This window comes from Leptodactylus fuscus, chromosome 7, assembly GCF_031893055.1.
Source record: "Leptodactylus fuscus isolate aLepFus1 chromosome 7, aLepFus1.hap2, whole genome shotgun sequence".
Taxonomy (NCBI): Eukaryota; Metazoa; Chordata; class Amphibia; order Anura; family Leptodactylidae; genus Leptodactylus; species Leptodactylus fuscus.
Window position 1 is genome coordinate 146,521,237 of NC_134271.1, and position 12,930 is coordinate 146,534,166.

Consider the following 12,930-nt stretch of genomic DNA (forward strand, 5'->3'; position numbering starts at 1 on the left):
GAGCCCGTCAGTGCCACGTTACACTGACAAGCTTCTCCCTGGAATTTAGCTCTTATAAGAGCTGTTGGTTGTCTTCTCCTTCCTATCCTAGCCTGTCCCTGCCTACCCAGAATCTAAGCCCTAGCTAGCTGGACGGAAACCTCCGTCCTCGGTGAATTGCAAGCTCAGAATGACGCGAAGCTGGGCGGCGCTGTTCTTTTAAATTAGAGGTCACATGTTTTCGGCAGCCAATGGGTTTTGCCTACTTTTTTCAACGTCACCGGTGTCGTAGTTCCTGTCCCACCTACCCTGCGCTGTTATTGGAGCAAAAAAGGCGCCAGGGAAGGTGGGAGGGGAATCGAGTAATGGCGCACTTTACCACGCGGTGTTCGATTCGATTCGAACATGCCGAACAGCCTAATATCCGATCGAACATGAGTTCAATAGAACACTGTTCGCTCATCTCTACTAAACACCCAAATACAAGCTGGCAGTTAGTGTCACTGCCAACTGAACGAAAGTAACAGGGTGTGCTCTTGTTAACCCCTTCCCGACATGCGCCGTAATAGTACAGCGCATGTCGGGTCTGTAACTATGGCGACCGCCCGGGAGCCGGGCGGCCGCCATAGCCGCCGGGTGTCTACTGCTTTAAGCAGTAGACAACCGGCTCTAATGCCTCCGATCGGTCCCTGGACCGATCGGAGGCATTAACCCCTCCGGCGCCGCCATTTTGGCCGGGATCGCCGGCTCCTGGAGCATGCTAGGGGGTCTAATAAATGCAAAAAAATTTTTTTTAAAAAAAGGTTAAAAAAATATAAAAAAATATAAAAAGAATTAAAAGTTCAAATCACCCCCCTTTCCCTAGAACACATTTAAAAGTAGTTAAAAACTGTGAAACATATACATGTTAGGTATCCCCGCGTCCGAAATCGCCCGCTCTACAAATCTATAAAAATATTTTTCCTGTTCGGTAAACGCCGTAGCGGGAAAAATAGTCGAAAGTGCCAAACCGCCATTTTTTCACTGTTTTGATTCTAATAAAAATTTGAATAAAAAGTGATCAAAGCAATAACATTTCCTGAAAATGATAGAACTAAAAAGTACACCCGACCCCGCAAAAACGACGCCCTATGCATCCCCGTACACTTACATATAAAAAAGTTACAGCCGTTGGAATATGGCGACTTTTAGAAAAAAAAAAATTTAACACAGTTTTGGAATTTTTTTTAGGGGTCAAAATGTAAATAAAACCATATAACTTTGGTATCCCTGGAACCGTGCCGAAACACAGAATACAGGGGACATGTCATTTTGGTTGCACAGTGAACACCGTAAAACCAAAGCCCGTAAGAAAGTCGCAGAAATGCATTTTTTCTTCAAATCCACCCCATTCTGAATTTTTTTCCTGCTTCCCAGTACATTATATAGAATAATTAATGGTAGCAACATGAAGAAAAATTTGTCCCGCAAAAATTAAGACCTCACATGGCTCTGGGAGCGGAGAAATAAAAAAGTTATGGGGTTTAGAAGGAGGGGAGTCAAAAACGAAAATCAAAAAATGCCATCGGCGGGAAGGGGTTAAATTCACAGAGCCACCTGTGCAGATCAGAGCAGCCACTACAATAACAAACTGTCCAACCAGATCTCCTGGCCTAGACAGAGACCGCCTAAACCCTGTGTGCTGCAGTTCCACCAAACCCACAAGGCAACTACTGCCAAAGCAACTAGCAGTGTGAACACTGACTCAGAAGTTAAGCTAGCTAAGGCCTACAGAGATTTTCCCCACTCAAACACACAAGGCAGCATGCTGCCCAACTAACAGTGGCATTGCTATCACTGGGGAATATTGCTAGCTAGGCCAACTAATATTTGTTGCAGCTGGAACCCATGCACACGAACACACATCAATTAGGTTTTGTGAAGTGATCTTAGAGCACCAGGCATCCAGACCAGCCCCCTTATATAGGTAAGGAGGAACACAAGCAAAAGCCCAGCTGCCCAATCCGAGCGTCCATTGGTCGACACCCCAGTCAGTCAAACCATCAACCACGCCCGGCTGCTGCAAGGGAGGTTAACCCTTGCAGTGCTGGACTGTGCAGTGGAACAGGTTGTGACTAGAGATGAGCGAACAGTGTTCTATCGAACACATGTTCGATCGGATATCAGGGTGTTCGGCATGTTCGAATCGAATCGAACACCGCGTGGTAAAGTGCGCCAAAATTCGATTCCCCTCCCACCTTCCCTGGCGCCTTTTTTGCACCAATAACAGCGCAGGGGAGGTGGGACAGGAACTACGACACTGGGGGCATTGAAAAAAATTGGAAAAAGTCATTGGCTGCCGAAATCAGGTGACCTCCATTTTAGACGAATAGTGGATTTCAAATCCGGGTCATATGAGAATGTGAACTTTGTGACTATGAGACAGGGATAGCTGTACAGGCAGGGATAGCTAGGGATAACCTTTATTTAGGGGGGAATGTTATTAAAAATAACTTTTTGGGGCTCTATCGGGTGTGTAATTGTGATTTTTGTGAGATAAACTTTTTCCCATAGGGATGCATTGGCCAGCGCTGATTGGCCGAATTCCGTACTCTGGCCAATCAGTGCTGGCCAATGCATTCTATTAGCTTGATGAAGCAGAGTGTGCACAAGGGTTCAAGCGCACCCTCGGCTCTGATGTAGCAGAGCTGAGGCTGCACAAGGGTTCAAGCGCACCCTCGGCTCTGATGTAGGAGAGCCGAGGGTGCACTTGAACCCTTGTGCACCCTCGGCTCTGCTACATCAGAGCCGAGGGTGCGCTTGAACCCTTGTGCACACTCTGCTTCATCAAGCTGATAGAATGCATTGGCCAGCGCTGATTGGCCAATGCATTCTATTAGCCCGATGAAGTAGAGCTGAATGTGTGTGCTTAGCACTGGCCAGCGCTGATTGGCCAGAGTACGGAATTCGGCCAATCAGCGCTGGCTCTGCTGGAGGAGGCGGAGTCTAAGATCGCTCCACACCAGTCTCCATTCAGGTCCGACCTTAGACTCCGCCTCCTCCAGCAGAGCCAGCGCTGATTGGTCGAGTTCCGTACTCTGGCCAATCAGCACTGGCCAATGCATTTCTATGGGGAAAAGTTAGCTTGCGAAAATCGCAAACTGACAGGGATTTCCATGAAATAAAGTGACTTTTATGCCCCCAGACATGCTTCCCCTGCTGTCCCAGTGTCATTCCAGGGTGTTGGTATCATTTCCTGGGGTGTCATAGTGGACTTGGTGACCCTCCAGACACGAATTTGGGTTTCCCCCTTAACGAGTTTATGTTCCCCATAGACTATAATGGGGTTCGAAACCCATTCGAACACTCGAACAGTGAGCGGCTGTTCGAATCGAATTTCGAACCTCGAACATTTTAGTGTTCGCTCATCTCTAGTGTTCGCTCATCTCTAGTTGTGACACCCAGTATTATGCCACTATGGGGCATAATACTGTGTGCACAGAAATGGGGGGGTTGGTTGTTTGAGGTCTTTGGCGTCGGTCAGGGGGAGGGGGCAGGTTCACTTCAAAAGTTCACCACAGGGCCCCTCCATTCCCAGTTACGCCACTGAATACATGTCCTATATAGGAAGGGAACCCTACCTTTCTGATTAAGTGCTGTGTTATAGCAGAATAGTTACACTGTGTTGAGTGCTATAAAATAAAACAATGGCAGCGCTTAATAATTTTACTAGGACTAATTCTTCAGTAGTTTGCAGGAGCTAATTTTTAGCCTGCACTTCACAGGATATCATATCTTAATTTTGAACTTATTGATACCTTATAAGTCATTTTATTAAAAGTTAAGTTTTAGTTGCTGCTCTTCTGTGATTCAGTTGACTCCACACAATCGTGATGCACACAAACAACTCCCTGGGGTAAGGGATAAAAATCCAACAAAATTTTCATAAAAAATTAGCTCTGTACTGTCAGAAGGGGCGTTACTTACCGCCCAGCCATGACACTAACCTGTAAGGAATGCCCCTTCCACCCCAGTTCTAGTCTATAACCTAGTACTTGGGGATGTTCTTCACAGCTTATTGTCATCTCTGGGTGGTAAGTAACGCCCCTTCTGACAGTACAGAGTTATGAATAGCACTGACAGAAGGGGTGTTCCTCATAGCCCAGCTAGACTGTCAGAAATGCCTTTCTGACAGTGAAGTGATATCCGTAATGGCACCAATATCTCTTGCCCTAGGGCACATAACGGCAAACCCGACTAGGGTGAATTAAACATTGTTTATAAAGAAATAAGGAAGCTGGTGAGAAAAAAAAAAATGTTACCCCCCAAATCCATGTAGCTACTTTATTAACATATTATGAATTTACTTTTATTGCAGTTTCTGAACATTTTGATTTTATTACCAAAATTTCTCTCAAATTAGATTTTTATTGATATAAAACAATATTTTACAACATAAGATAAACAAAAAAAAAAAGAAAAAGAAAACATGAGCAGTAAGAGTCAACACAGGAAAAAGCTAGGATAAATCTGCTTTGCCGTCAGTATTTACTGCAGTTTTGCATTACATTTGTCTGGATGATCATGGTTATATTCCCTAGGATTCTTACTCTATATGTCAATGATTCATCAGATTAAAACTAATTTTAAAATGAATTGAAAACTCTTAGGCAGGGTTCACATCTGCTCCGGTCTCTCGTTCATTTGGTTTCTGACCACTGTTTTAGAGGCTACACACAGGCACTGGCGAACCCCATTGACTAGAATGGCATCCTCTGTTTCAAAACTCAAAGAGAAGCTTTCACGTCCTCTGGCACCTACGGTATTATATACTGCTAGAATGCTGACAGAGCACTAAATTCAACGCACTTTCAGCTTTCCCCATGTGCGCCCGGTTGCTGGAGACATCGGAGCTCCTATTTTTGGCTCAGATATTCCTTCACCATCAGAAGGCCTTACCACCCAGTAATGACGCTGAGCAGTAAGACCTGCCCTTCTGAAGGTGAAGAGATATATGAGCTGAAACTAACGGCACCGATATCTTCAGCACTCTTCATCTTTCTTTTTTTACCCTTCCCCCCCATCTCAGATCTTTCTCTGACCATTTCCATCAGTCTCCTAATCGTTATATGTGTCTCTGTGTTCCTCTCATTCATTTCTATGGGACTTCCAGTTGTGTTCCACTGGTGGAAAGCATACGCGTCACTTCTGGCGGCCAACAGACCGATACCAGAGGTTGGGCCCTGGACGCTCCTAGAAGTGTCCTGGGCATATTTATTCCTTTCTGGGCAACATGTGGTCATTTGGGGATGGCGGTTTACACCCAATCCCCTCCACTGTGTGGCCTTGGACCAGAAGTGACATCACCTCATGGTGGCGGCGCTTCTGGTTGTATTGTACTGCGTGTTGATATATATATATATATATATATATAGAGAGAGAGAGAGAGAGAGAGAGAGAGAGAGAGAGAGAGAGAGAGAGAGAGAGAGAGAGACTCCGATATGTATACATATGAATAGTGCTTTTTTTGCATATTTATTATTTCACTTTTTGGACTTTATGTTATCGATTTATATTATATAAGTTTTTGTTGTTTTTTTTTGTTTATTTTAAGATGTACTGAGGAAGGTCCATGGAACCGAAACATTTATGATTTTTGATGTAATAAAATTAATTACTACTTTGGAAGTCCATTTTGAGTGCCGGAAATTTCTTATTCCAATATCTGCAGAGGTAACTTATGGACTTATGCCCTATTAACATCTGCTTTCGGGTTTCCGTTCAGGAAGTCTGCTTGGGGACCCCCGAACAGAAACCTATATGCATTTTAAAGTGGTTACCTAGGAAAGCAGCGGACCCCATAAATTAAAATGGTGTCCTTGTGGTTTCCGCTCAATTTGCATGAAACATGCGGAGAGAAAAGTGCTGCTTGCAGGACTTTTAGCTCCACATGTTTTGTATGGAAACAAAGCGGAAACCACATGCACCCCGTTATAGTCTATGGAGTCCAGAGGTTTCCTGAAGGTAACTGCTTTTTTAACGTGGACTCCGCAAATGCAGATGGGAACTGGGCCTTAGCTGTGGATCACTGCAGATTTCAGCTCTGCTACACTAGAAGGAGAGAAATCTGCAGCGAAAAATCCACAAGTGTGAAGGGAAATAGAAAGTTAGAAAGTAACATGTCATCCCCTCGCTGTTACTGTAGTCTATTGTATGTCCTGCACTAATAATTCTGTTCTGTGTGGACTTACCCTTATAGATCAGCAGTGCGAGGGCCGGGAAGGCCTGTGTGAATACAGCCAGAGATGACATGGATTGTACCTAGACACATAGAGATGAGAGATACTCTGCATAGTGTTTTATTCTGGTACTGTCATGAATTCTATCTCTATCTCTACAGCCCAGCCCATAGACTTTACCTCACATAATAATTAGAGATAAGCAAATTTTTGGAAAATTTGATTCGGCCGCTTCTCCGGATTTTCCAAAAAGATTTGATTTTTTTCCGGAATGATTTGTGGCGAATAATCTTAAAAACCAGCTACACAGAGCCTGTATAATAGTGTAGAACACTGTACCTGGCAGTAACACACATAGGGAGCCTGTTGTGGTAGTCATAAAATACAGTCAGTGAGTCTGTATGACAGGCTTTGCTCTTAGAGCCGCTGCACACCTCAATTATTTGGCCATAGTGGCAGAGTGGGGAGGTGGCAGCAATGTGGGGAGGCCACAGAGTGGCAAGTTGATATAATGTGGACGTTGCAGCAGCCTTATTTTGGCCATACAGCGACGCTGGGGTAGAGTGCAGAGGTGGCAGCAGCGTGAGGAGCTCAGACAGTCACTCGGTGGCAGAGTGTGGAGATGACAGCAGTGTGAGTAGGCCCCAGAGTGGCAAGTCGATATAATTTGGAGGTAGCACCAGCCTTAGGCAGCCATACAGTGAAACAGTGGCAGAGTGTGGAGGTGACAGCAGTGTGAGTAGGCCCCAGAGTGGCAAGTTGATATAATTTGGAGGTAGCAGCAGCCTTAGGCGGCCATACAGTGACCCAGTGGCAGAGTGTGGAGGTGGCAGCAGTGTGAGGAGCCCATACAGTCACTCAGTGACAGTGTGGTGAGGAACCATGGGAACAGTATGCACATCTGTCTTCCATGATGTAATTAGGAAGTCAGTGTGGTGAGGAAGCATGGATCATTTAATCTGCTGCATCAGGCATTGGTGGGTGGAAATCCTGGCTGATCCACGCTTGATTCATCTTCACAAAGGTGAGTATCCCCAAATTTTAGGTGGACAGACAAGTTATCCTTAGGGTAACTATGGCCCCCACCACACTACTGGCCAGGCACAACAGCTTTTTCATTGGCAAACTTGGCCAAATGTGGCCACAATCCAGTTTGGCTGCCCAGAGGATTTTCCATAATAAAACAAATGGAGCTTATTACACAGATGGGGCTGGAGGACGTAGGGGCGGCCATACTGTAGGCAGTAAATTCATGGCTGTCTTCTGTAGGGACATCAGTGTCCCCTTCTATTTAATATACAGAATATAAGCATATCATACAGTTATAAAGTCCAGGGGTTGTGTAATATGGAGGTTTAATTCCCTATAGCCAGCACTGGTGCCGAGGTCTGTACCCATGACGTCAGGATATCCATCACCAAACCATGACCCCAGTCAGACTACCAGTATACCCATCATGTGTCACATCAAGGGAAAGAACTTACTATAAAACATTATGACATGTGGACGGATCTTACACTGTGTAGATTATTGATATTACCCATGTTAGGATCACATCCTCCATCTTGTAACCTTTTTCTTATATAAACTTTATAAGAATGTCTGTTTAGAGTCAAAGAGACCCCTTTAAGGGATAAGGCATGTGGAGTGTTAATGGATGGGTTATAACTCCTTATCTGTTTGTGGTAAGGGTCTCATCTTTGAAGGTGTGTGTAGAAACAGGTTCTATAACCTGTTGATCGTCAGCCCAAGACTAGAGTGGTCAGACTGCATGTGATCATTATCTCTCTTGCTGTGATATATACATCTAGAATTAGTGTAAGATGTTGGTTTACACATAAATATTTTAAATTCTTCTTTATTTCATGAGAAAGGTCACCCCAGTTTGGAAAGTAATAATGAGATGCAGATTACATTAGGCCTTATCCAATAGTCATGTGCCACACCTTATGTTATAGCTCTACAACCAATCATGTCATTAGAATAGTCCAACCTGCTTTTATCTGTATTGTATTTAAACTACCTTTTTGCACCATTAAAATCAGAATCCATTTTGATACACCACCATCTGTGTCTTTGTGATTCTCCAGGCTAAAGGATGGCTGTAGTCTATCCAGGCCTGTTATTTAATTTGAAACTACAACAACATAAGCTCTGGGGGTCTTGTGCCCCTAACACCCATAATACACCAGGAGATGCTCCTAATGCTGGGCCTTTGAAGAAGTATTCACCATAATGTCCTGTTATCTGTTCAGCACATAAAGACATCCGGCTTCTAGAACTGCCCGTAATATATGTCCATATCTGGTTTGTGTCTTTTCAGCTGTCTAAATTCTTCTTCCTGCTCTTCAGACAATCTGTTGCCCACTAGACTAGAACATAAAACAGACAGTGCAGTATTAGTGACTTTGTATTGTGAGGATTTTCTCCAGACCTCAGATTAGTCAGTGACTAGATCTGATGAGGATGAATCTGTAATATCTTACCAGGGGCTGGTGATGGGCTATAGGGGTTACATGTACATAGTCAGTACTACAGGGCAGATAATAAAGAGGACACAACCAGGACTCTTTGTAGCCTGCAATAGAACTGCCGTATTTTTGCAATGCATTAGTGATCAAACCCCTTGGGCTTCAAATCCCCATGGGGTTCTAATAAACGCATAAAAAATGTAAAATATTTTTTTAAAAATGTATTAAAAATTAAAATCACCTCCGTTTCCCTAGAACACATATAAAAGTACTTAAATACTGTGAAACACGTACACATTAGGTATCCCTGTGTCCAAAAACGCCCGGTCTACAAATCTATAGAAATATTTTTCCCATATGGTAAACACAATAGCGGCAAAAAAAGTCAAAAGTGCCAAACTGACGTTTTTTCACTGTTTTGCCTCATAAAAATTTGAATAAAAAGTTAAGCAAGCAAAAGCAATTCATCAAAATCGCAGAACCAAAAATTACATAGATAAACAAGAAAAAGGGGAAACAGCCCACTCACGGCACTTGTGATCTCCAGAATCAAAAACGTTGCTTCTGATGGCATCTGATGCACGGAAAAACAGCTCCCTCGGCTTGAAGCAAAATGTAGACCATAGACAATATCCAGCAAAGCGGTGATTCCATAAAACATAGCTTTTATTTTGTCAAACTGACATCATAAAATTCAAAAAAAGCACGTGTGATGTTTAAAAACTCCTCATGTGTTGCTCAAAACCGCCTGCCGCGTTTCAGGGCTCGTTCACATCTGCGCCCGGCACTGCGTTCTGCAGGTTTCCGTTTCCTGCATAAAACAGAGCAGGAGACAGAAACCTGCAGGACTCTTTCATACACATTCATTTGAATGGGTGAGAAAGATATCCGGCCGTGAGCGGCGGTGAGCGTTTTATGCTCTCCGCCGCGAAACCGGGTTTTTTAATCCGGACACAGAGTCGGACATGCAGTACTCTGTGTCCGTATTAAAAAAAAAACGGTTTCGCGGCGGAGAGTATAAAACACTCACCGCCGCACCCGGTCTGTGCTTTCCGTCTTCTTGCATGCAGAAGGCGGAAACCACAGAACGGAGACCTGAACGCAGATGTGAACCTAGCGTCAGAGACACTTTGTATGTCTCCTTATTCATAGCCTAATATAACGGAACTGAACCTGCGCTTATAAAAACATACGTGACTTTGCACCTGCGTTCTATTTCGGCTAACGATTGTTTAACCCTGTGTGTGACAGGGAAAGTAACCTCTACAACAATGTGGACATAAACAAAAAAAACAAAACACAGACCATAGTATAAAACTAAAAAAGTTTCAAACACAAAATGTAAAAGAAAAAACAAAAAAACAAAACAAAAAAAACACACAATGGGGAGAATAGATATCAAACACTAAATCATGTAACGCAAAAGAGACTAATGCCACCTACCATCATGTTGTTGATATCATACTAGCATACCTCCCAACTTTTGAAGAACTGAAAGAGGGACAAAATGTGCCCCGCCCACTTTTGTGTTGACTCCGCCCACTCGTTAATTTTTCATGTGCCCGCACACAGTATAATCCTCCTACAGTCACCCGTAAATTATATGTCCCCCCTCTATCTCTCCCCCAGTTTCATATACACCCTTCATCTGCCCCCAGTTTCATGTCCCCCTTCCATCTCTGCCCCCAGTTTCATGTCCCTTCCATCTCTGCCCCCAGATTCATGTCCCCCCTCCATCTCTGCCCCCAGATTCATGCCCCCTCCATCTCTGCCCCCAGATTCATGTCCCCCCTCCATCTCTGCCCCAGATTCATGTCCCCCCTCCATCTCTGCCCCCAGATTCATGTCCCCCCTCCATCTCTGCCCTCAGATTCATGTCCCCCCTCCATCTCTGCCCCCAGATTCATGTCCTCCCTCCATCTCTGCCCCCAGATTCATGTCCCCCTCCATCTCTGCCCCCAGATTCATGTCCCCTCCATCTCTGCCCCCAGATTCATGTCCCCCCCATCTCTGCCCCCAGATTCATGTCCCCCTCCATCTCTGCCCCCAGTTTCATGTCCCCTCCATCTCTGCCCCCAGTTTCATGTCCCCCATCTCTGCCCCCAGATTCATGTCTCCACATCTCTGCCCCCATATTCAGGTCCCCCTATCTCTACCCCCAGTTTCATGTCCCCCCATCTCTGCCCCCAGGTTCATGTCCCTCCATCTCTGCCCCCAGATTCATGTCTCCTCCATCTCTGCCCCCAGATTCATGTCCCCTCCATCTCTGCCCCCAGATTCATGTCCTCTCCATCTCTGCCCCCAGATTCATGTCCTCCCCATCTCTGCCCCCAGATTCATGTCCTCCCCATCTCTGCCCCCAGTGTCATGCCGTCCTCTCCATCTCTGCCCCCAGTGTCATGCCGTCCTCTCCATGTATGCCCCCAGTGTCATGCCGTCCTCTCCATGTCTGCCCCCAGTGTCATGCCGTCCTCTCCTTCATCTGCCTCCAGTTTCACGTTCCACCTCCACAATACACTTACCTTCTCCTCCCTCACTGCTCTCTGTGCGCCTCTCTCGCTGACACATATGCGGCTGAAGCAATGAGCTGACGCAGGTCAGCTCCTCGCTTCGCCGCTGCGCGCCTCTCTCGCTGACACATATGCGGCTGAAGCGAGGAGCTGACCTGTGTCAGCTCCTCGCTTCGCCGCCGGCTACTGGCTTGTAGACGCGATGTGAGTTGAAATCGGGACATACCTCCCTCCAACCAGGACCGCGGGACATGTCACCCAAATCGTGAATGTCCCACAGAAATCGGGACGGTTGGGAGGTATGTACTAGGTAAGTAGCGCAATGTTAGAACAATATGAATCCACCATTTCCCATATTGAACAGCATGTATATATCAGCAGAAAAAGATGGGATATACAGCTGTGGGGGGCTAATAATATCTTATGAAACATTGTGTATAGAGGTGGGGGCTGAGATTGTTCTATCTGTCCAGAGATGAGCAATTTGGAACTTGTCAGACTGGTTATGCAGATACTATGCTCTGTGTATTGGGTGATGCTATCTTACAAACAAAGGAGATTGGCTGGGACCAGGGGCATTGTTAGGAATACATCAAAGACGAAAGACCCTTTTTAAGATAAAGGGGGAGGAGAGGGGTAATTAACTGATTGTTCAAAGAGGGAAGTGTGGAGGATGTCAGCTTGTGTATTTGAGACATGTGCTGTTAGCTGCCATTTTGTGAGACCATGCGATCACCATACCATGAGCTCACAGACTCCATTTTAGAGAGGCCATGTGTCTTCTACAACTCACACCCCCACTCAGCCCTCAGGGGGGTGTGACCTCTCTCCAGTTTCTTATCCAATAGATATGCATCAGGGTTATTGTTACAAACTTCTCCACCAATAGATGGTATGCTAATTATACTAGCCAATCCTGTTCTGTCTATGCCATGTGATATATACTGTTGTTCTAGCCACCATTAAACAGAATCCATTTTGATACACCACCATCTGTGTCTTCGTGATTCTCCAGGTCAAAGATGGCTGTAGCCGATCTTGGCCTGTTATTTAATTTGAAACTACAACAACATAAGTTTTGGGGCTATTATGACCCCAACACAGCAATCTATGTGTGCCCATAGCAAACACGCCTCACACACATACGTGCCCATATCAAATATGGCCACACAGGAATCTAATAATGTAATGTGGATACACAGCTCAGTAGACGTCACATATGAAGGTGCAGTCAGCAGTTTATCTCATAGACATAACAATGGTGCGGAGGAGCATAAAATAGAATAAAATCCATGTATAACTTATCCCCCACATGTCTCCTCCTGTACACATCTCTTATACTCACTGTAATTCCTCTATCCTGCAGCCTGGACTGGACAGAGCGGCCATCAAGTCACTAAAGTGAGGACCAGACAGTAGGTTATCAGACAGAACAAGTATCTTCAGGGACTGGTTATTCCCTATCACAGAGGCCAACTGGGTGCAGGAAGTGTCTGATAGATTATTATAAGCCAAACTGTAAGAATAAGAAGATGAGATGTGAGTGATGTATCAGCAGCCTGTATCACACATGAGAGGATTAGATACACAGCTCAGCAGACTGTATAACACATGATAGGATTAGATACACAGCTGAGTATACAGTATCACACAGAATAGGATTAGATACACAGCTCAGTATAAAGTATCACACAGAATAGGATTAGATACACAGCTCAGTATACAGTATCACACAGGATAGGATTAGATACA

At 44.9% G+C, this 12,930-nt stretch overlaps 1 protein-coding gene across 1 annotated transcript in view; it reads right to left on the bottom strand.

Annotated features, from left to right (window-relative positions):
* Positions 1-8,472: 8,472 nt before the first annotated feature.
* Positions 8,473-12,930, bottom strand: part of LOC142213427 (NACHT, LRR and PYD domains-containing protein 3-like) — a 102,787-nt gene continuing 98,329 nt past the window's right edge. Inside the window, exons 16-17 of the mRNA XM_075281744.1 lie at positions 12,524-12,694; positions 8,473-8,569 (exon numbers count right to left, since the gene is read on the bottom strand). Coding sequence (XP_075137845.1) covers positions 8,473-8,569; positions 12,524-12,694 — 268 coding nt within the window. The remainder of the gene's footprint in view (positions 8,570-12,523; positions 12,695-12,930) is intronic.